At 43.2% G+C, this 19,957-nt stretch overlaps 1 protein-coding gene across 4 annotated transcripts in view; it reads left to right on the top strand.

Moving 5' to 3' along the window:
* The first annotated feature begins 889 nt into the window (after nucleotides 1-889).
* The window catches only part of PIN4 (peptidylprolyl cis/trans isomerase, NIMA-interacting 4), a 39,758-nt gene continuing 20,690 nt past the window's right edge, over nucleotides 890-19,957 (top strand). Inside the window, exons 1-4 of one of the 4 annotated variants that reach the window (XM_030209333.1) lie at nucleotides 890-1,023; nucleotides 5,809-5,876; nucleotides 15,439-15,558; nucleotides 17,666-18,267. In XM_030209333.1, the coding sequence (XP_030065193.1) occupies nucleotides 972-1,023; nucleotides 5,809-5,876; nucleotides 15,439-15,558; nucleotides 17,666-17,824 (399 nt within the window). In that variant the 5' untranslated portion in view covers nucleotides 890-971 and the 3' untranslated portion in view covers nucleotides 17,825-18,267. Of the gene's footprint in view, nucleotides 1,024-5,802; nucleotides 5,877-15,438; nucleotides 15,559-17,665; nucleotides 18,268-19,957 lie in introns of those variants that run through there. The other 3 variants (XR_003942800.1, XM_030209332.1, XM_030209334.1) reach the window with 3 other exon arrangements.

Raw genomic sequence — 19,957 nt, 5'->3', positions numbered from 1 at the left:
TAGGCGAAAACATCTGAGCAAGCATACGGGAAGTCTTCATAACCAGACCCCTCCAAATGACACTGTGATTACAATTTAGAACTAATTACTACTCTAACCAATGCTGCACAAGCCGGCATGTTAAATATAAGTGAGATCAAATAAAATGCTACCAACATTGAAGAACGGCAATGAGGATGCATCATCATCGTTTATTCTTTGTTTTGGGTGTACTGTACGGGGATAACGGCTGCGTGGGGGGGGGGGGGAGGGGGCAGGGGAGATAAACCTTCTTGGCTTAAGCTTTTTAACGTCATACCGACTGAGGTCTTTATCTAATCTCTTTGTGATTTTAATTTAATCTCCAGGAAGTTTCAGCCATGAGCCTACCTCGCCATTATCTGGGCTGAAGGCAGGGGGTGGAGCTTGCCGCCATATTGGCTAGAACAAAAAATTGCTTTCGCTGTTGAAAACAATAGCAAACTTGTGTGCGGTTTTATTGTTAAACATCCTAGGTTTTTGTATTTCTTCGTTAGGAGGAGATCAGTGGTGGTAGTGGGTTTGGGGAGTTTTCGAGGGGTCTGTGAAGGGGGTTGGGGATTATATTCAAAATGTATTTTGTCAGTACTCTAGCACTTTATTTCCAATGCTGTATTGTTGATTAATACATATTTTTAATATAACCCTTCCCCCTTCACAGACCCTTGAAAACTCCCCAACCCCATCACTTCCAGCAGAAGGAATTCAAAACCTAGGCTTAATAGAACATCACAAGTTTGCTATTGTTTTCAACAGAGATAGCAATTGTTTTGGTCTGGTAACTATGGCGGCTGCGCAGTAGGGATCGCTTCAGCTCTTTGACGTCATGCAAACTCTTCGGGTTTCTTGCCCCCCCCCCCCAGGATATGCTTGGAATCACTTCCTGTGTTCTGAGATTGTGTGTGTTAGTTTTTCACATCGAAGAGGTACAGAGAATAGTTGAAAGCTGAATTATGCCCCCTAAGAGTAAGGGGAAAGGCGGCGATGGTGGCAAAGGCGGGAAAGGTTAGGTACATGCTGAAGCTTGTGATTCTAGTTTCTAGGAGCTGAGTGGGATCTGCCTGTCCACGAGTGATTAGATGGGGACAGGAGAAAGGCGGTCTATTTGTTGTGTTGTCTTGCGCAGGTAGCTGGTCTAGCAGTGTAAAGTGTGTTCTCCTAGCGCCAATTTTTTTTTTGTTTTGTTATTTTCGTTAGAGTACGGGTCTCATTTGGGCAAAGGCTGGTCTGGATTAGCTTGTTTGGGGTGGGAGAAATGAAAGGGGTCATTTGGCAACCTAGCTGATATGCACTAATGTAGTTGCAGCTATTGTCCTTTGATGTTTCCAATCATTTTTATTGAATTTATGTGATATAGTGTAACAAAACATTGATGAAATCAGAATATCCAGCAACATGTAATTAAAGGCACAAACATGGTTACGTTTATTTGATACACTGCCTTTCTTGAAAATCAATAGAAATCAAACAAAATAAAACATGGAAAAGAAAATAAGATGATACCTTTTTTATTGGACATAACTTAATACATTTCTTGATTAGCTTTCGAAGGTTGCCCTTCTTCGTCAGATCGGAAAGGGCAACCTTCGAAAGCTAATCAAGAAATGTATTAAGTTATGTCCAATAAAAAAGGTATCATCTTATTTTCTTTTCCATGTTTTATTTTGTTTGATTTCTATTGATAACCTTAAGAGTGGACTAACACGGCTACCACACTCCTCTATTGAAAATCAATCAAAGCAGTTTCCAACCCCAATGGCCCTCGACGTTTTTCAGTGTGCTTGCAATGGAAAGCTCTTCCATTTGTTTCAATATCTTCACATACATTGTTCTACAGATTGCCATATACTTTGCTGGATAGCCATACTGCTAATTTGCATCCATCTGTTTATTATCAACATTGGGTCCTTTTAGAATAGAGTTGCCAACTTTTTGAAAGAAAAAAAAAAAACCTGATACCTGTCATGCCCATGCCCCTCCCCAAGTCTCTTCCTATTGTCGCAGCCTTCCACCTCTCAACAGCCAACTGTCCTAGTGTCTCTTTTATGCATTTCTCTTTTCCTGTCTTTGCAAGGTCTCCTGTTCATTTAACATTTCTTTTCTCCCCATTTCCACTATCTTCCTGCCCTCTGTGTCCCATATCCATCTTTCCAGCATCTCCTTTCTATGCCTCACCACCCCCCCAGCATCTGTCCTTCTCTCCCCATGTCCACTATCTCCCCTCTGTGTTCCTTATCCATCCTTCCAGCATCTCCTCTTTATGCCTCACCTCCCCCCCCCCCCCAGCATCAGCCCTCTGTGTCCCTATTTTCCCCCCATGTTCATCATTTATTCTCTCCCCTTCCATCATCTCCCTGTCCTCCCCCTTTCCAGCATTTTCCCCAAGTCCCTATTCTTCCCTTTTCCAGTACTGCCCTTCAATGTCCCCATCCCTATACTACCTCCATGCCCAGCATCTCTTTTCTGTGTCCCTTTCTGACTCCATCTTTTCTCTTCCCTTCCTCCCACACAACCCACCCTGGGGTCAGCATCTCTCCCTGCTCCTCTCCATGGTCTGCTGACATCTCTCCTTCCCTCACTGGGTTCTGTGTCTCTCCTCCCCCCAAGCTGGTCTTTCTCTTTCCCTCCCTCAGTCTATTTTCTCTCTCTCCCCCTCCCTGGGTGGATCCAGCATTTCAGTCTCCTTCTCACCCCCACCTGGCAGATTCAGCATCTCTTTCCCCCCACCACCACCTTTCCCCGATGGATCCAGCATATCTCCCTTCCCCTGATGAGTTCAGCATTCTATCAGTCCCTCGCCTAGTCCAGACAGCATCTCTTCTGCTTCCTATGTCTTCCCCACCTCCCCCCACGAGTCCACATTCCAGTATCTCTCCTCCTCCCAGATCCTGAAATTGCCTTCACTGACAAGCGACACAGCTGCAATGATTCAAGCAAGCAGCCTCTGCTTACATTCAGGGCCTTCCCTGAGCTATGTCCTGCCTCTTGTACCCATGTAGGTGGGATGCAGTCAAGGGAAGGAAGGCAGGGGCTGCTTCCTTGAATCACTGCAACTGTGTCACTTGTCTGCAAAGGCACTTTCAGGACCTGGAAGGTGTATGGGGAGAGGGAGAGATGTTGAATGGACTGGTGGTGGTTGGGGGGGGAGGGGAGTGAGTGAAGATAGAGGCAACGGAGAGAGATGCTGCACCAGGAGAGGGAGATGCCAAAGTACCTTGGCTTCAGAGACAAAAAAACTGCTTTTCTACTGCCAGTTTTGAGGGTCTGCTGGAAGCTGGCCTGGCCATTGAAATACTGGCCAGGTCGGCTGAAAACTAGCTACTTGGCAACACTACGTAGGAATATAATGGGCATCTCATCGTTTAGCACATGCTAAATCTGTTAGTGCTCTTTAGTAAAAGGATTCCATAGTTATGTGAATACATTTATGCAGGAATAGGCATATGTTTTGGTTTAATAAACAGGTAACCAAAGAACAAAACCTGCTGGTAAAATCTGCCCAATGTGAGATGTATACAGTTTCATTAAAACTTTATTTTATTTTACCCTTGGACAACTTTAAATTATTCATAAAGGACTACTTGAAATTTCTCCTTTATGCTGGAAAGATTGTCAGTGTGAAGGATCATTTAATCATAGGTGGTGGGATTGTGTATTTATTAAAAACTTCTGGGACTCAGTTCACACATTAATATTAAAAATCATAAATATGGTATTTTTTTCTGTATATATCTTGATTGTTCTCATCCTCTGTTTGAGATGTGGACTTTAGGCTTTACTGTGGTTATATTTAGTTATGATAAATAAATTGCTTCTGGATTTTGTCTTTGTATATTTTGCATTTCTTGTTGTAAATATTTTCTAAATTCTAATAAATCATAAATACTAAGGGGACCTTTTACCAAAGAGCAGTAAAAAGGGCCCTGTGGTGGTATTCACACACCGAGGCCACCTTTTACCTTGCCAGTAAAAAGGCTGTAGGGGCTCTGGTGGTAACCAGACAGCACATGGCGCTGCCTGATTACAACCGAACATGCAAAAGTATTTTCTAGTGCTGTAATGTCCGCATGCTGGAAGCAGGAACTACTGCCAGGCTTCTGAGCGAGCTTGGTGGTAGGGCCAGTTTGGCACATGGCAGTACGGCTACCGTTGCCTCGTAAAAGGGACCCTAAATTTCTCATGACAATAGAGATGGCAATATTAGGATGGGGCCCAAGCCCTTGTATATTCATTGAAAACATGAAAACAGTTTATTGGTTGTCTCTTTATTTGTCAGCAAGATGTGTAATAGCAAAACACTGGAAATGTGGATGGGCATCTAATCTGAATGAATGGTTACAAGTAGGGGATACAGTTAACATGGAAAAAACTGACAAATTCGTTGAAAGATAACATCAAAAGGTTTGAGGAAATGATAACCTTTTCATTAAAAACTATCCATTATAATTTCTAAGTTCAAATTTTATTCAAAATTACATTATAATTTTTAAATATTAACTTTATCTTCTAATTTGCAATATTGGATGGTCATTCTCAAAAATGTTACATCAATAACTATCTTTTACTATGGTATTTATTGAAACAGAATCTTGAAAATGAAGCCACTGTCCTTCTTTAAAGTATTATATAAAAGTATCTAGGTCAGAGTCAAGGTTTCCACTTTCCACTCCAGCTGTTACAGGAATACGGAAGCATGTGCAAAAAGATTCCAAGTCTGTGCCCGGACTCTCCCACTTGTAACAAGAGTGAGACAGAGATGAAGAGATAAAAAAGAGCTTCTTGAAGCAGTGGTCCCAGAGCAAAACGTCTTGACTCCTTTTCTTTAGGACCGACAGGTCCCAGAGCAAAACATCTTGACTCCTTTTCTTTAGGACTGACAGAAAGCTCTCCTTTGTGCGTACATATAAACACAGACAATAGCTTAATGTAGCAGAATTATGTTTTCCTGAAAAGACTGTTTACAAATTATTTCTTTTCTGCTACAGTCATGAGATGTCATAAACCTCATTGCAATATGAGATCAGCAATAATATGGCAGAAGCAAGCTTGTAGGCAGGTCTCTTAGAGATCATTTAGTTTATGAGGCCCCTTGTCTTTTTTTTTTTGTTTTGTTTGTTTCCTCTCGTACCTCCACAAACTCATGTACCTCCACAAATTATGGAATGTCTGTGAAGACAGGACATTAATAAGGCTGCCAACTCGATCCAGATTTGCAGGACAGGATTGTTTCAGTCCTTGGTTTACCCCCAGTGCATGCTGAGACTTGTAGTCTTGCTTTTCTTAGGGAATGCACTGGGGAAAAATCAGAACTACAAGTCCCTGCATGCAACCAGGTAAACTCAGGACTGGATCAACCCTGTCCTGTGAATCTGGATCCAGTTGGCAGCCTTAGGCATTAACCCTGTATATTCACAGTCCCTGTTCAATCCTGCTTGGCTTCCTGCTACTACAGAGGGATGGGGTCTCTGAGCCCATTCTGGGCCTGGCCCCAGTTTCATTGAATGTCAAGGTTTTTGCTACTATTGTCTTCATATAGAACCATAAACAGCCATAGGCTAGGCATGTCCCCTATTTTCAGGCAAGTTGAGGTAGGTGAAGACACCTAAACGTTTTGTTAGGCTATCTGTTGGACTAGGGACCAAGACTTCCTAAGATTTTAAGTACAGTTTGTTTCAAAAGTAAAATGGATGTTTTGGGGTTTTTTCTATTGATGGAATTATTTTGATGATGCTGTATTTAATTTTGTTTTTGGTAAGTAATGGAAATATGTTACATTTTGTGAAGGTGGAGGAGCATCAGGAAGCGACAGTTCTGATAAAAAGGCTCAAGGTCCTAAAGGAGGTGGAAATGCAGTAAAGGTAAGTCTAGTGGAACTTGATTGTAAACTCATTTTGGTGATAAAGGGTTGATGTAGAGCAGGGGTTCGCAACCCAGTCTTCAGGACACTCCAGGCCAGTCTGTTTTTCATGATATCCACAATGAATATGCATAAGAAATTTACATGCACTGCCTCCTTGTATGAAAATTTATCTCATGCATATCGTGGAAATCCTGAAAAAAAAACCTCCCACACACACACACTAATCAGGTACAGTACATGGGGGAAAAGGGCATAGACAGCGTGGTTTATATCGGAGTGAGTGCAAAGGCTACCTTGATTTCTTGGCACAAAAGGATAGCCATGACTTTTTCCAGAGGAAGAGGGGATCTGAGGACATTGAGTTTCCTTTGTCAGAAGTGGGTGGAAGACAGCCTGATCTCCTCCTCCTGTATGGCTTGTGAAAGAAGCATTTAGACGACAGGGATTGTATAAATGCAGCTGGTGTTTTCTTTTGTTTACACAAACGTTGGTTAAGCAACTGTACGTCCTTTTTAGAAATATTTCACTTAAGCAATAGAGCCACTTGGGGAGGATCCTTCCAGCCGTATACAACAGATATGTACAGAATAAGCAAAAACTGGAAGGCACAACCTGAGAGCTGTAAAGGAGGGAGGAAGGGGTTAAAGTTGGGGCCTCACCATTTGGAGAGGAGCGTGGAAGACTATGAAGAAAGGATTAGATATTGACAGGGACCCGACTCTCAGTGGTGAAGAAAGGAGCAGGTGACGATGGGGAGGAGGGAGAGAAGGGTGATAGATAAGTGCAAGGACTGATGGTAGTGAAGGAAGAGGAGATTTCAAGAGGCTGGTGAAGAAGAGGGATAGAGGGTGCAAGGTAGGGTAGAAGGAAGAGGGAGGATGGAGGGCAAGAGGGGTGAGAGGAACAGGGCGTGATGCCAAAAGAGAGTGTACAAGGGGGGAGGGATGCTTACAGACACAACCCCTTCTTCCACCCCTCCTCCCATTGATTTAACCTGTGTGACACATCCCCTGATCCTCCTGACATCCCAACTACATCTATATTAGTAGTCTGTGGGGGGGTTCATTTTCAAGGTACTTAGATTTGCTTTGAAAATGAGCCCGATTTAATAGTAACCTATTGAACTTTGTAAGTCTAAGTGCTTTGAAAATACGCCTCTGTGAGTCCTAAACTCTCTGAGATTTGTGGCAGCTGCGCAGTAGAAGTAGAGGATCATAGCAGCAGCTCTGTGCCGGTCACGTCACATTTGGTCTGGAAGACAACAAATGTATTTATTGGCAATTTGCAGAATCCACAGGCAGGGAATAAAATGCCTCTGAAACGTTTCACTTTTTTTATTGATGACCAAATCAACAAGACAAACAGATATTATTTAGATAAGGCAGAACAGTATCATACATACATCCAATTACCTCTAAATTTTGCAACCTGCCATAAAGTTTTTAAAAAATGTATGCTAACACATTATCTTACCCCCCCCCCCCCCCCCCCCCCCATTAAGAACCAAACTTTTGCCTGGGATCTTGGACTCTGATAGACCCCATCCAATCAACAATCTCAAACTATATCCCCTCCATCCCTAAAAGAAGCAGCATAGTAGGTACCATCTAACCTAACTCTTAAAACTATTCAAAACCTGACTGCGAACCTTGTGGAAATGGTATATAAATAGGACTCCCAAATGAGCAGGAAGGATTTCTGTCTCTTTGGATGACCTCAGGCCCCATATGATTCTCATGTCATCAATTCATGTAGCTTGTTTCTCCAGTACCAGAAACTACGTGTTTGTTCTCCCAGCCAGTGATTGAGAATTAATTTATTTCCCAGTATATACACCTTTCGCAAGAATAGCATTTCCCCCTTACCCATAGCTCCTATGGAGGCTGTATTGGAAAGAACCAACCCCTCAAAGGAAAACCTGAGAGGGTCCCCAAGCACTGATTTAAGAAACCTGGCTATGCCTGTCCAGAAAGATTTAATCTGCAAACACTGCCAGAACCCATGTAACAAGAAAGAAGTGCTGTGTTAACACTTAGGACACTGAGGGGAAGACACCCACCCCACATGGAACGCCCGTTGTTATGAAAAGTATGCCTATGCGTTACCTGGAATTGGCATTCCCTTAATTCTGCACTATGGACCGCCGCCGGAATACCCCATAGAACTCCCCGCAAGGATGACATGACAAGAGGACGACTCAATTCCTTACTCCTCCAACAATGCCACATAAGATTTACCCGGTAAATATGAACTAGGTCTCTTATGAAAGCACAAAACTGACAACCTGACCTCGGGCATCCCCTTCTAAGAACTCCCAAATAGGCAAAGATTTGAAGGAGCCATGGAACGCACATAGTGAGATAATTGTAGATAGGCAAAATAATCAGACGCCCCAAGAGAAAAACACTATCTAATGTCCACAAACTTCAAAAGAGAACCATCCAGCTGAAGTAGATGTTCCACCAAAAATATGCCTTGCGATTCCCGTAGACGAAAAACCTCAGATTCCAACCCCGGATGAAACTCAGCGTTACCCACTAGGGGTAGGAGAACCATATACCGAGGATTCCCACCCTAATGGAGCAGAAGCTCTTTCCAAGTAATCCAAAGGAGTCTCAACAACAGACCAGACTTTACCATCCCAAGGAGACACGACCACTGCATGAAGGAGGTAATGAAAGTACCATGGATGAAATAATCCTGCTCAAAGGCTACATCCATAAACAATGTGGAACCCAGGACCTAATCCCTTATGTGCCTCATAAGGCAAACCTGATTGTACATCCTTAGGTCTGGCAGGCCCAATCCACCCTGATGCCAACTACCCAGAAGAGAGGACCACTTTACTTTTGCCTTCTGGCCATTCCACAGAAATTTCTCTAAAAACTTTTTCAAAGAAGCAATATCTCTTCATAACAGGTGAAGAGAAAGTGCTTGAAGTGCAAATAGCCAACGTGGAAAGAGCACCATGCGAAACAAGCAAATTCTGCCCATTAAAGACAGTGGTAGATCGCACCAGGTCTCCAACTTTGAGTAGGTCTCTCGCAGCAGCAGCAGCAGCAGCAGCTTTCCAACATTTAGGCGATACAAAGCAGTCGTATCCATGGTTAATAAAATGCCCAAATAATGAAAAGAGCCCTTTGCCCACTGGACTGGAAAGGGAGCAAACCAGGTCGCTTGTAAAGAAGCCAGACTCCCTAACGCTTCTGATTTATCATAGTTCAAGCAAATCCCTGAGAAATCGCCATACTCTCTATAACTTTCCAACACAATAGGAAATGATGTCTGTGAATCAGTCAAAAATACCAGCAAGTCATCCGCAAAAGCCGCAGTTTTAAACTCATGATGTCTAGCTGTAAAACCCTTAATATTAGTATTTGCTAAGATCTCTTGAATTAGGGGGGTCCAGTGTGAATACAAATAATAGGAGATGAAGGGCATCCCTGCCGAGGGCCCTTTCTGATCATAAAAAAAATTCAGAGGTATTCCCATTTGTGTAGATCTGGGCCCTTGGGTGGCTATACAGCGTCTCCACTGCTTTATGGAAGAAGTCCCCCAACCCATACACTCTAATAGCCGCATAGAGGAACCCCCACACCACTCTGTTAAAAGCTTTTTCAGCATCAAAACTAAGGAGCAGTGTGGGGGTATTCTCCCCGTGAATGGATTCGAAAGGCGCTGAAATCTTTCTCATATTTTTAGATATGGTCCTCCGCTCACAATCCCTACCTGTGGCTCCGCAATTAATGAAGGTAACGCCCGAGCTAGCCGATTCGAAAGAATTTTAGCTAACAACTTTGTCTTGTAGTTTAAAAGGGAGAGACTGATAAGATTCCGGTCACTCCTGATCCTTCCCAGGTTTCAGCAAAACCATGATCCTAGCCAAAGTAATCTTTGCTGGCAGAGAACCTTGTTCTAAATACATATTAAAAATGGTTGTCAGAATGGGCACTATTTCATCTTTTAGCAGTTTGTAAAATTCTCCCCAAACCCATCTGGGCCTGGGGTCTTACCCAACGGGCTCTGTCGAATGGCGTAATCCATATCCTCAGGACCAATTGGAGCGTTAAGAATCTGAGCCTCAGCTATGGACACCCTTGGCAGATCAGGACTTACCAGATATGTATCCCCATCCATAGTAGGTTCCATGGGCTCAGAATATAAAGAAGTATAAAATGCAAGCAATGTCGACAGAATCCCAGCATCAGAATGCCTACGATTCCCCCTAGTGTCCCGCAGTGTAAGAATGCGGCTAGGTCCAGTACTTTTCCTAGTTTACTACTTTTCCTAGCTAGCAGTTTACCACTTTTATTGGCAAGCCAATACAATGTATAATAACCTGCCAATTTAAAGGCATATTGATGTACCAGAATATTCAAGACCTGTTGAGCCTCCAACAGCTGTGCCTTTGAGGATATAGTAGGATGACAACCATAATACCGCCACAAAGTTATTTGTCTCTCCAGACACAAAATCTCGGGGTACCGAGCCTTTTTCTGATGGCTCGAATAGGCAATCAATTCGCCTCTCAATACCACTTTGGTGGCCTCCCAAAAAAGGATGGGAGTCTCCCTATGAGGCTGATTAGTTTCCACGTACATTTTCCATTTGAAAAGTAAAAATGGCAAAAGGTTTTCATCTTATAAAGTTCAATTGGAAATCTCCACTGAGGGAGTTCCCCGTCTGCATCCCCAAAACACACTTGCAGCTCCACCCAAGCATGGTCCGATATAACAATTGGCCCTATGGTGGCAGCTGTCACATGAAGGAAAAGCTGTCTCGAAAGCAGAAGGTAGTCAATTGATGGAATATGCACGTGAGACATGGGTAAAATCTCTGTCAGTCGGATGGAGAATTTGCCAACCGTCCATCAAGTCCAGTGACTCACACAAAAAGAGAGACTCCCTGCTGTTTGCGAGTCGAATCTCGTCCCTTAGGATGTGACCTGTCCAGGATGTGGTCCAGCACATCATTAAAATCCCCTCCAACCAGTATAGGCACCCAATCAAAGGCATTTATATGGGTCAGTAGCGTGGAATAGAATTTCTTATCCCGGGTGTTTGGGGCATAGATGTTACAACATTCTCTGCCAGCACAAAGCGACCCATTTCATCAATAATAATTTCATGCATTTGCACCTGAACATCCTTTCTAATCAAAATGATCACCCCTGCCTTTTTCTCGACAGCATCAGAGGCATAAGAGGTTCCTACCCACCATCTGTGTAGCTTGCTATGTTCCTTGGCCTCCAGATGTGTTTCCTGCAGAAAAGCAATGGATGCATGCCTTTTGTTAAGAATATGGCATATTTTCTGCTTTTTAATAGGGGAATGTATACCTCCCACATTCCAAGTTATAACATTAAGCTGTACCACATTGACCAACAGTAAGCCAGCATATCAGAGAGAAAAACCCACAAAAGGACCAGGGGGGCTGTCCCAACCTCCTCCCTCCCCCAGCAAAAGGATAATGGTCAATAAAAAATACTTAGTGATAAATGTGTCACAACTGTCAGGAATGGTGAGCCCTTGGACCAAAGCTGGAGCTTTGGCAGACAAATCACCGGGGCTTGCACAGGCAGGAATCAGAACAGACTGGACTAGGATAAACTAACAGACTCAACAAGGCAGGACAGAGGTAACTAAACACAATGGACAACACAAGAACCGGATCCAGACGAGGCAAGGAAAAGAAGGCAAAGGGCCAGAACTGGAACCTAGACAGGACAAGGCAAGACTCTGAACTGGATTAAAACTGGGAGTGGGACCCAGAAATGCAAGACAAGGCAAAACACGGAAGTAGATTAAAACTGGGTCCAGAAAAGGGCAAGGCAAGGACTGGATCCGGACAGGACTAGACTGAAAGAGACAAGACAAAGCACAACTAGACAGGCAAGACAGGGTAGGAGCTAGGCAACAAGAATAACAGAAGTAAGACAATAAGGCAGGGACAGGATTCAGGATTCTTGAACAGGCTTGGCTGGAACAAGGTTCAGGATTCTCAAACAGGATTCAGGATTCTCAAACAGGCTTGGCTGGACCAGGATTCAGGATTCTCAAACAGGCTTGGCTGGAACAGGATTCAGGATTCTCAAAGAGGTTTGGCTGGAACAGGATTCAGGATTCTCAAACAGGCTTGGCTGGGACAAGATTCAGGATTCTCAAACAAGCTTGGCTGGAACAGGATTCAGGATTCTCAAACAAGCTTGGCTGGAACAGGATTCAGGATTCTCAAACAGGCTTGGCTGGAACAGAATTCAGGATTCGCAAACAGGTTTGGCTGGAACAGGATTAAGGATTCTCAAACAGGATTCAGGATTCTTGAACAGGCTTGGCTAGAACAGGATTCAGGATTCTCAAACAGGCTTGGCAGGATTCAGGATTCTCAAACAGGCTTGGCTGGAACAGGATTCTCAAACAGGTTTCAGGTTCTCAGGCTTGGCAGGAACAGGATTCAGGATTCTCAAACAGGCTTGGCTGGAACAGGATTCAGGATTCTCAAACAGGCTTGGTTGGAACAGGATTCAGGAACAGACTTGGCTGGAATAGGATTCTGGAACGGGCTTGGCTTGAGTGGAACAGGATTCTAGAACGGGCTTGGCTGGAACCGGATTCTGGAACAGACTTGGCTGGAACAGGATTCTGGAACTGGCTTGGCTTGACTGGAACAGGATACTAGAACAGGCTTGGCTCGACTGGAACAGGATACTAGAACAGGATTCTGGAACAGACTTGGTTTGGCTTGACTGGAACAGGATACTGGAACAGACTTGGCTTGGCTGGAACAGGATACTGAAAGGGACTTGGCTTGGCTGGAACAGGATACTGAAAGGGACTTGGCTTGGCTGGAACAGGATACTGGAACAGACTTGGCTTGACTGGAACAGGATATTGAAAGGGACTTGGCTTAGCAGGGAACTGGGACAGAACTAGCACAAACATAGAGCAGGAGCAGAACCTGGCTCAAACACACAACAGGAACAGAACTTGGCAGAAACAGAGCTCAAGAGCCAGGAGGCAAACATAGCAGGCAAAAGATTAAGCAGACTAAGGGAAGACAAACAAACAAACAAACAAACAAAGAAGCAATGTGCTTACCAGCACCCACAGCTGGAAAGGGAAAGGCCAGGCAGACTGAGAGGCAGCAGACACAGGTGAATAGCAGTGAAGTAATCAGGGACGATGCTGGCTTCTACAGACTCTCAGAATTAACAGACAAGAACTACACACACAGGAAACAGAACAGCGAAAACAAGAACAGAGCTTGGCTAAACACAGAGATTCGCTTAAACACAGAGCTTAACTATAGCAAGAGTCAAAAGCAGGGCTAGACTAAAAGCAGGAGCCAAGGGTAGAGTCAAACAGATACAGACACCAAGGGCAGGGTGTGGCTCTAGAGCCAGGCTTTCAGGATCAAGGTACAAAAGCACACACACAGAAACAAAGCAAAGCATTGAAACACAAGACTCAAAGAAACATAGAACAGACCTTCAGGAGCAAGATTCTCAGGAACAAAGCCAATCAGGGAAATGATCTAAACAGGTAACACAAGATTAAGAGACCTCTTTCAAAGGCAATGTAGGAAAGCTCCCTAGGTCCTTATAAAGGAGTAGGCTTAAATTTGTTACAAGTAGGAAGTGAAGCAGAAGCAGGGAGACCAAAGCGAGGCTTGGCTAACAGGAAGAACAACAACAGGAAATGAAGCAGAAGCAGGGAGACCAAAGCGAGGCTTGGCTTACAGGAAGAACAACAATAGGGAAAAGGGCAGACTGGAGAGGTCACAGAGCTAGATACAGTGAACCAGTAGGTCTGAACATAATGGCACAGCCACAACCGTGACAAAATGCTTAAATACGCCCAACCCCGTAAGAAGCACCATCCCAACCCTCCCTAACACCCCCCCCCCCCCATATTACCGTTCCTTGGACTCACAGTCCCTCCCACCCTTTCCCAACTCTCCACTAAGCATTCTCCCACCTAAAGGAGCAGGTCATCTTGGATGTTGTTTTGTTCAGACTCCCATCGCCCTCTTTTATTTATTTATTTATATATGTATATATATATACATACAAAAAAAGGGGGGGGAGGCATATAACAGAAAAGGTAGATATTCAACATTTCACCGAACACACAGCATATGTCCAAGTAAATCCAAATGATGAGCTGCATCTCCAAGAGAAAACAGCAGGCAGAAATACAAGAAAGTAAATAAAAATACAAATAAAGTTTCATAAAAGTTGCCCCATTTTGATCGCACAGCTGAATGAGTCATGTCCAAAAAAAAGAAAAATTCCAACAATTCATAACTTACCATTAGCCAAGGGCAAATGTAATCAGGTAGAACACCTGGGGACCCTCACTGCCACCCACAGGTACCACCCCAGGAACAAGAAAGAACAACAAAAATGATGTCCTTAACTCCTTCATTTGGCTTCAACAGTGTCTACTATGCCTCTCAAGAATTTCTGTGCTGAAGAGACCGATCAAAGAGATTGGACTGCTCATTATAGTTGATCCTTAACTTTGCAGGATAATGTGAGGCGAACTTGATTTGCCTAGCTTGTAGAGCTGTGCTGACCGGGGCGAAGGCCCTACGCTGGACTTGAAACTGCATCGAATAATCTTGAAAACACAGAAAATTAAGAACCCTGAACATAACAGCCTGCGGTCGGTCCGTTGCTTGGTGCCGCACTGAGATTATTACGTCTCGATCTGTTCTCCAGGTCATTGAGATGCTGCTCCAGGGCATCTATCCACTTCAAAATCTGCTGGTGGGCCTGAGATAAGGAGTTGGTCTGATCTTCCAGGTCTCCGGTCTTTTGGAGTTGGTCATTTAATTCTAGATCAAACCTCTCATAAGCCTCCTTGGGTCTGATGAAAATTTGCTGCATCTTTTTGTCCAACACCGCCTCCACCACAGCAGTAACCTCTGTGGTTATTTCTGATGATAGGTGAGCTAATGGAAGGACTCAGAGGTGAACGGGGATCTGCCATCTTGCTCTCCTGACCACGCTGCATATCCTGGTGTTTTGCTTTCAACAATCTAGCAGCCATCACACATCAAAATCATCAACTAAATGTACACCAAAATAGCGGATGGCGTCCCACAAGCGGGAGATAAGGTAAACACAAAACTTGGGCAAAAAAAACAACAGTTTAGTGGCGTGAGAAGTCTGGTCACGGAGGAACTGTGCTTTTTCAGCTACCACTCTCATACGTCAGGTGACCTACATTGTGTGTTAAACATGTGACACCTCGGTTTGTACATTCCTGTAAGTAGCAGAGGTAATGGGGTAAGGGAGAGAGCATGCTTCTGCCCATCATAGCTCCCCTCGCTTTTGGAAAAAGAAAAGCAAGGGAGTACAGATAAACCCCAGAACTATACTATTGCTGGTCTGTGATTTTTAATTTCCTTTAATCTTACTTTGTTCCATTTTAATGTATTAAATAATCTGAAGGGTATGTAGTCGGAAATACTTGTGTACTGAAGAAAAAGAAGTATGAAAAAATTCTCTGGGTATGAACACCCGTTTTTTTTGTTTTTGTTTTCTTATTGGACAGGTGAGACACATCCTGTGTGAAAAGCACAGCAAAATCACTGAGGCCATGGAGAAGCTGAAGTCCGGAATGCGGTTCAGTGAGGTGGCATCACAGTACAGTGAAGATAAAGCCAGACAAGGGGTTTGTATACTAGATAGGGGCAGAAGAATTAGACAGTTGTGCCAGGGTTGTGTGTGTTTCTGTGTTTCTGTCACTTCATTGGGACAGAGGGAGAAAGCTGAACAAGTGGAGTGTATCACTGCATGAGGACAGAGAGGAAGTGGGGCCAGGGCTATGTGTCGCTGCACAGAAGCAAGATGTGAGAGAAGGCTAGGTAAGGGGGCAGTGTGACTGTGTGCAAAGGCAAGGGAAAAGAAATGAAACATACAAAATATTAAACGGATTGTCAGAACTGTGGGATAGAGTGGCATGGAAAATGGTGAATAAAGAGATGTGAGTTTTTGTGGATACACCTGGAACATCTTTTGAAAGAAGTGAGGCTTCAGACAGGTTCAGTGAGATTGTAGGGAAGCCATATTGCAAGCCAGAGAGTTCAGGCCTGTTTACCAGTAGCACAGCACAGAGATTTATAAATGCTTTTCCTGCCTAATTGTATTTGGAATGAATGCTAGATAATTGGAATCCAGTAGCTGTATGAATTCAGCTCTGAGATGGGGGGAGATGTGATGGGTGGGCAAGCATGGGCATCTGCTCAGGAAGTTTATGCTCTATCATCAAGGTCCCTGTGTGACTGCAGGAGAAATATAAAAACAGAACAGAAAATTAGTGTAGGGCCTGTAAACTTGCACTCGGTGTCCTACCCCTTGCAGGGGTTTCCTTGGGAACAGGAGGCTGAAGCATGGAATGGGGCCATGGTAGGCTCTAAACTCCTGCCCTTGAATGTTTTTTTCCCTCTTTTCTCCATTGTTACCGAAACTACAGCCTAAAGAGCAAATCCCATACTAGACTATGAGGTATTGGAACAGCCAAGGGCTGAGTAGAGAGAAGGGGGATTTATTGGGCAAAACGTAGGGGAAAGAAGGGGGCTTTTATAGGGCAGGGGTGATGGAAGGAGAGTCTATTGATAGGCAAAGAATATGGGGAGCAGAGAGGGAAGGCTGTTGTTGAATGGGAGTGATAGATGAGAGATGATGCTGGGCAAGGATTACAGAGATTCTTTGCTGGAATTGTCCCAGGAAATATATGATGAAGTTTCAAAGGAAAGATTGTTTTCTTTGATCATCTTCCCTTGAAGGAGCTTATACAGGCTCAAGAAAAGTTGGTTCTGAGGCAGAATGGAGAATAAGTTTAGTTTGTCTCTAAAAACTGTTGGCGTAAAGGGCCCTGTTTACTAAGCAGCATTATAGGCACGTTAACATTTTTAATGCATGTTAGCCATGTATGCATGTTAACCATGTACGTGCCTACAATATCCCTATAGGCGCCTACATGATTAGCAAATGATCTAAGTGTAGGCATTCTAGAAACACTAACGCACCTTAGTAAACAGGGCCCTTAATGTTATGTCTGATAGTGGGAATGAGATAATGAAGTTATTTCCTTTCATTTTTTTCTAGTAGTCTATTTTGTTTCTATTGATCTTCTTTCAATTTTTAAAAAATTCTTTTATTTTGATGTAGAAGCAGGGGTGTTGAGATCTTTGTAGACTTTGTTTACAAGGAATTTTATTTTGATGTTTGTGTGCTTGATGATCCTTGTTTATCTGTAGAATTTTTTTTTAATTTCTTTAGAGAGTTAGTTTAAATCTTAATCTTAAATTTAAATTAAAAAAACAAATCTGTGCTGGAGCTGCCATAGCTCTGTGGCCTAAATGCATGAGGCGAGTCTCTTAATTGAAAGGAAATGCTGGAACGAGGGGGCATGGGATGAAGGTGACAGATTCCTTCTGAGCATATCCCCTTGTAAAATATTTTTTTATGGAATGGGTGATAGTGGTTGTGTGCAACAGCCTCCTGATAGAGATGGTAGAGCTGGACACTATCTAAATTCAAGAAAACTTGGGACAAGCACAGAGGATCTCAAAAAGAAAAAAAAAATTAAGAGCTCTTTAGATGGTATAGATGAGCAGACTGGATAGCCTGTATGCGCTTTATCTGCCATCATTTTCTATCTTTCATTGTATATAGAAAGAAAATAGTCTCAGTACTGGGATGATTTCCTCCGTTTGTAGAGTTATGCTGATGAGTCATAGTAGATTAATCCAACATTATCTGTCTATGTCCTGCAGGGTGACCTGGGCTGGATGACGCGAGGATCAATGGTGGGCCCTTTCCAGGAAGCAGCTTTTGCCCTGTCAGTTAGCACCATGGACAAACCTGCATATACAGACCCACCTATCAAAACCAAATTTGGATACCACATCATCATGGTGGAAGGGAGGAAATAACCCCTCACCAAGTGTCCTTGTTTTGTTTCTTTTTTTAAATACTGCCGTGAGAATGTTTTATCCTAAACCAAACTTGTCAGTCTTCAGCATAGGTTATATACTGATATACTTGGTGCACAAGGCCTGAGGACACATCTTGCATTTATAAATTGAGGGACCCGATTTAGTTGTTTTTTTTCCCTCCCATTCTGTATCAATTGGGATAAAAGCTTAGTGAATCAGGCCCAGAGTTAGGGTACCATAGAAGATAACAAGGAAAGGACTGGACAGGCCTGTTGAGGCCTCTCCTGGGCTATCCATAATTGGTCGGAGACTGAAAGGAGGGATAAGTATCTGCACTTGTGACTGTACTTCCAGTTCACTGGAAACTGCTGCCAGCTCAGGATTAACAGAAATATGTACACAATATGAAATAAAAATTGTCTCTAGTATGGGTCCATTCATGTACGTTTCCAAGAAGTGAAGTTGCAGGAATAGATTCTGTCACCTCTGATCTCTATCCGAACTCATTACTGCAAATATATGTAAAGCTGGAACAGTGCCATCCATTACTCACATTCTGTTGGAACAAATTCTGACACAAACTACACAATCATGTATGGCTGCAAATTGTACTCATTACAGAAGGATATTTGTTTCTATATGACTATTGCTGTTGCAGATGGATGCCAGGCTAGGAGTGGTAGCAACTCCACTGATAGGACTAGGTTGCACATCCACCCCTGCAAGCACAGTTTCTGCTCTGGTAGCATACACTGCAAACTTGAAAATCTTTGGAGTAATTTGGTGTTGTAGTTAAGTGACTCTTGTGAGTTCAAATTTATCCACCTTAATCTGAAATTGCTAACAGCATGAAGGTATGTAATCTCAACTTCTGGTCCCAAACGGTATTCAGAACATCCTCTTGGCTTCTAGAAAGCCTTTGACTGGTAATTCTTACCAATTAAAATGGTCTTGCTTTCCAAAATGCTGTGAGATTAACCACTGTTATCCCATTTGTGTTCAATATGCAGGTTATTAGCTTTCTTTCCATTTCTCAATGATTACATTTACTAGCTATTTTGGCTTACACTGATCTTGTAGACAGAAGGCCTATATCCATCCATCCTTTAAGCTCCAGGTTCATGAAAGGACTCATGAACATGAAACCATCGCCTAAGAAACCAATCCTGTCCTAGAATCATCTTGGGACAACTTCTGGCTTCTCCCTTTAAACCACTTGCACCTGTACGTACCCCCTAGAATACCTATTTTGGAAGAAAACCACAGAGATCTAGTAATACAGAATTTCAGAGGTCAAAGAACAATACTACCACAGATAAACAAGGTCCTTGAAAGATATAATTCTTTTTTTAAACTTAAATTTATTAGGGTTTCTTTTATAAAGCTGCGGTAAAAGGTAGCCTGTGGTAGTGTGGGCATGTCTTATAGGCGCGCACTGGACCATTAATTTTACTGCGGCTGGGAAAAAGGCTATTTTTAATGGGCCTACGCAATATTAAAACTAGTGCCCGAGCCCTTAACACCACCCATTGACCTAGCAGTAAGGGCTTATGCAGTAACCATGCAGCACTCACCAACGTGGGACCACTGCCGGGAACACCCCCTGTGGTAGAAAATAGAAAATTATTTTTTACTATGGGATTTGGCACGTGCCAAACTCAGAATTACCACTACCCCAGCAGTAGTGTCGATTGGGTGCACGCTACCTGCTCGTTAACCTTCCCGTTCCTTTGTAAAAAGCCCCCTTAATGCTATCCAAATAGAGCTAAATTATAAAATGAAAACAAATAGGAAAACAGAACATTCAGTGGATGCATGTTGGTTCTTCAATGCATCCACCCAGTACCCAGTCAAAATAGGCTCGACAAAAATGCGCCAAACAAAAAATCTCCTGACATAACAGCCACTGTCAAAACGGCCTGCCCACAATACAGCCCTTGACAAATTAGCCCCCCGACAAAAGGGCCCGATTAGGCTGCCCAGAATATGGCACAGCATTTTTTTCCTAATACTCTTACCTTGCCAAACAGGATGAGGTTGGTAAGAATATGGAAATGATGACAACATTGCTTTTGTTTTTTTTAATTAGCATGTTGATGGAAGAATAGTTTACTTCAACAGCAGAACAGA

Source organism: Microcaecilia unicolor, chromosome 7 (genome assembly GCF_901765095.1).
Source record: "Microcaecilia unicolor chromosome 7, aMicUni1.1, whole genome shotgun sequence".
Lineage (NCBI taxonomy): Eukaryota > Metazoa > Chordata > Amphibia > Gymnophiona > Siphonopidae > Microcaecilia > Microcaecilia unicolor.
This window is presented reverse-complemented; position numbering and strand designations above follow the sequence as displayed.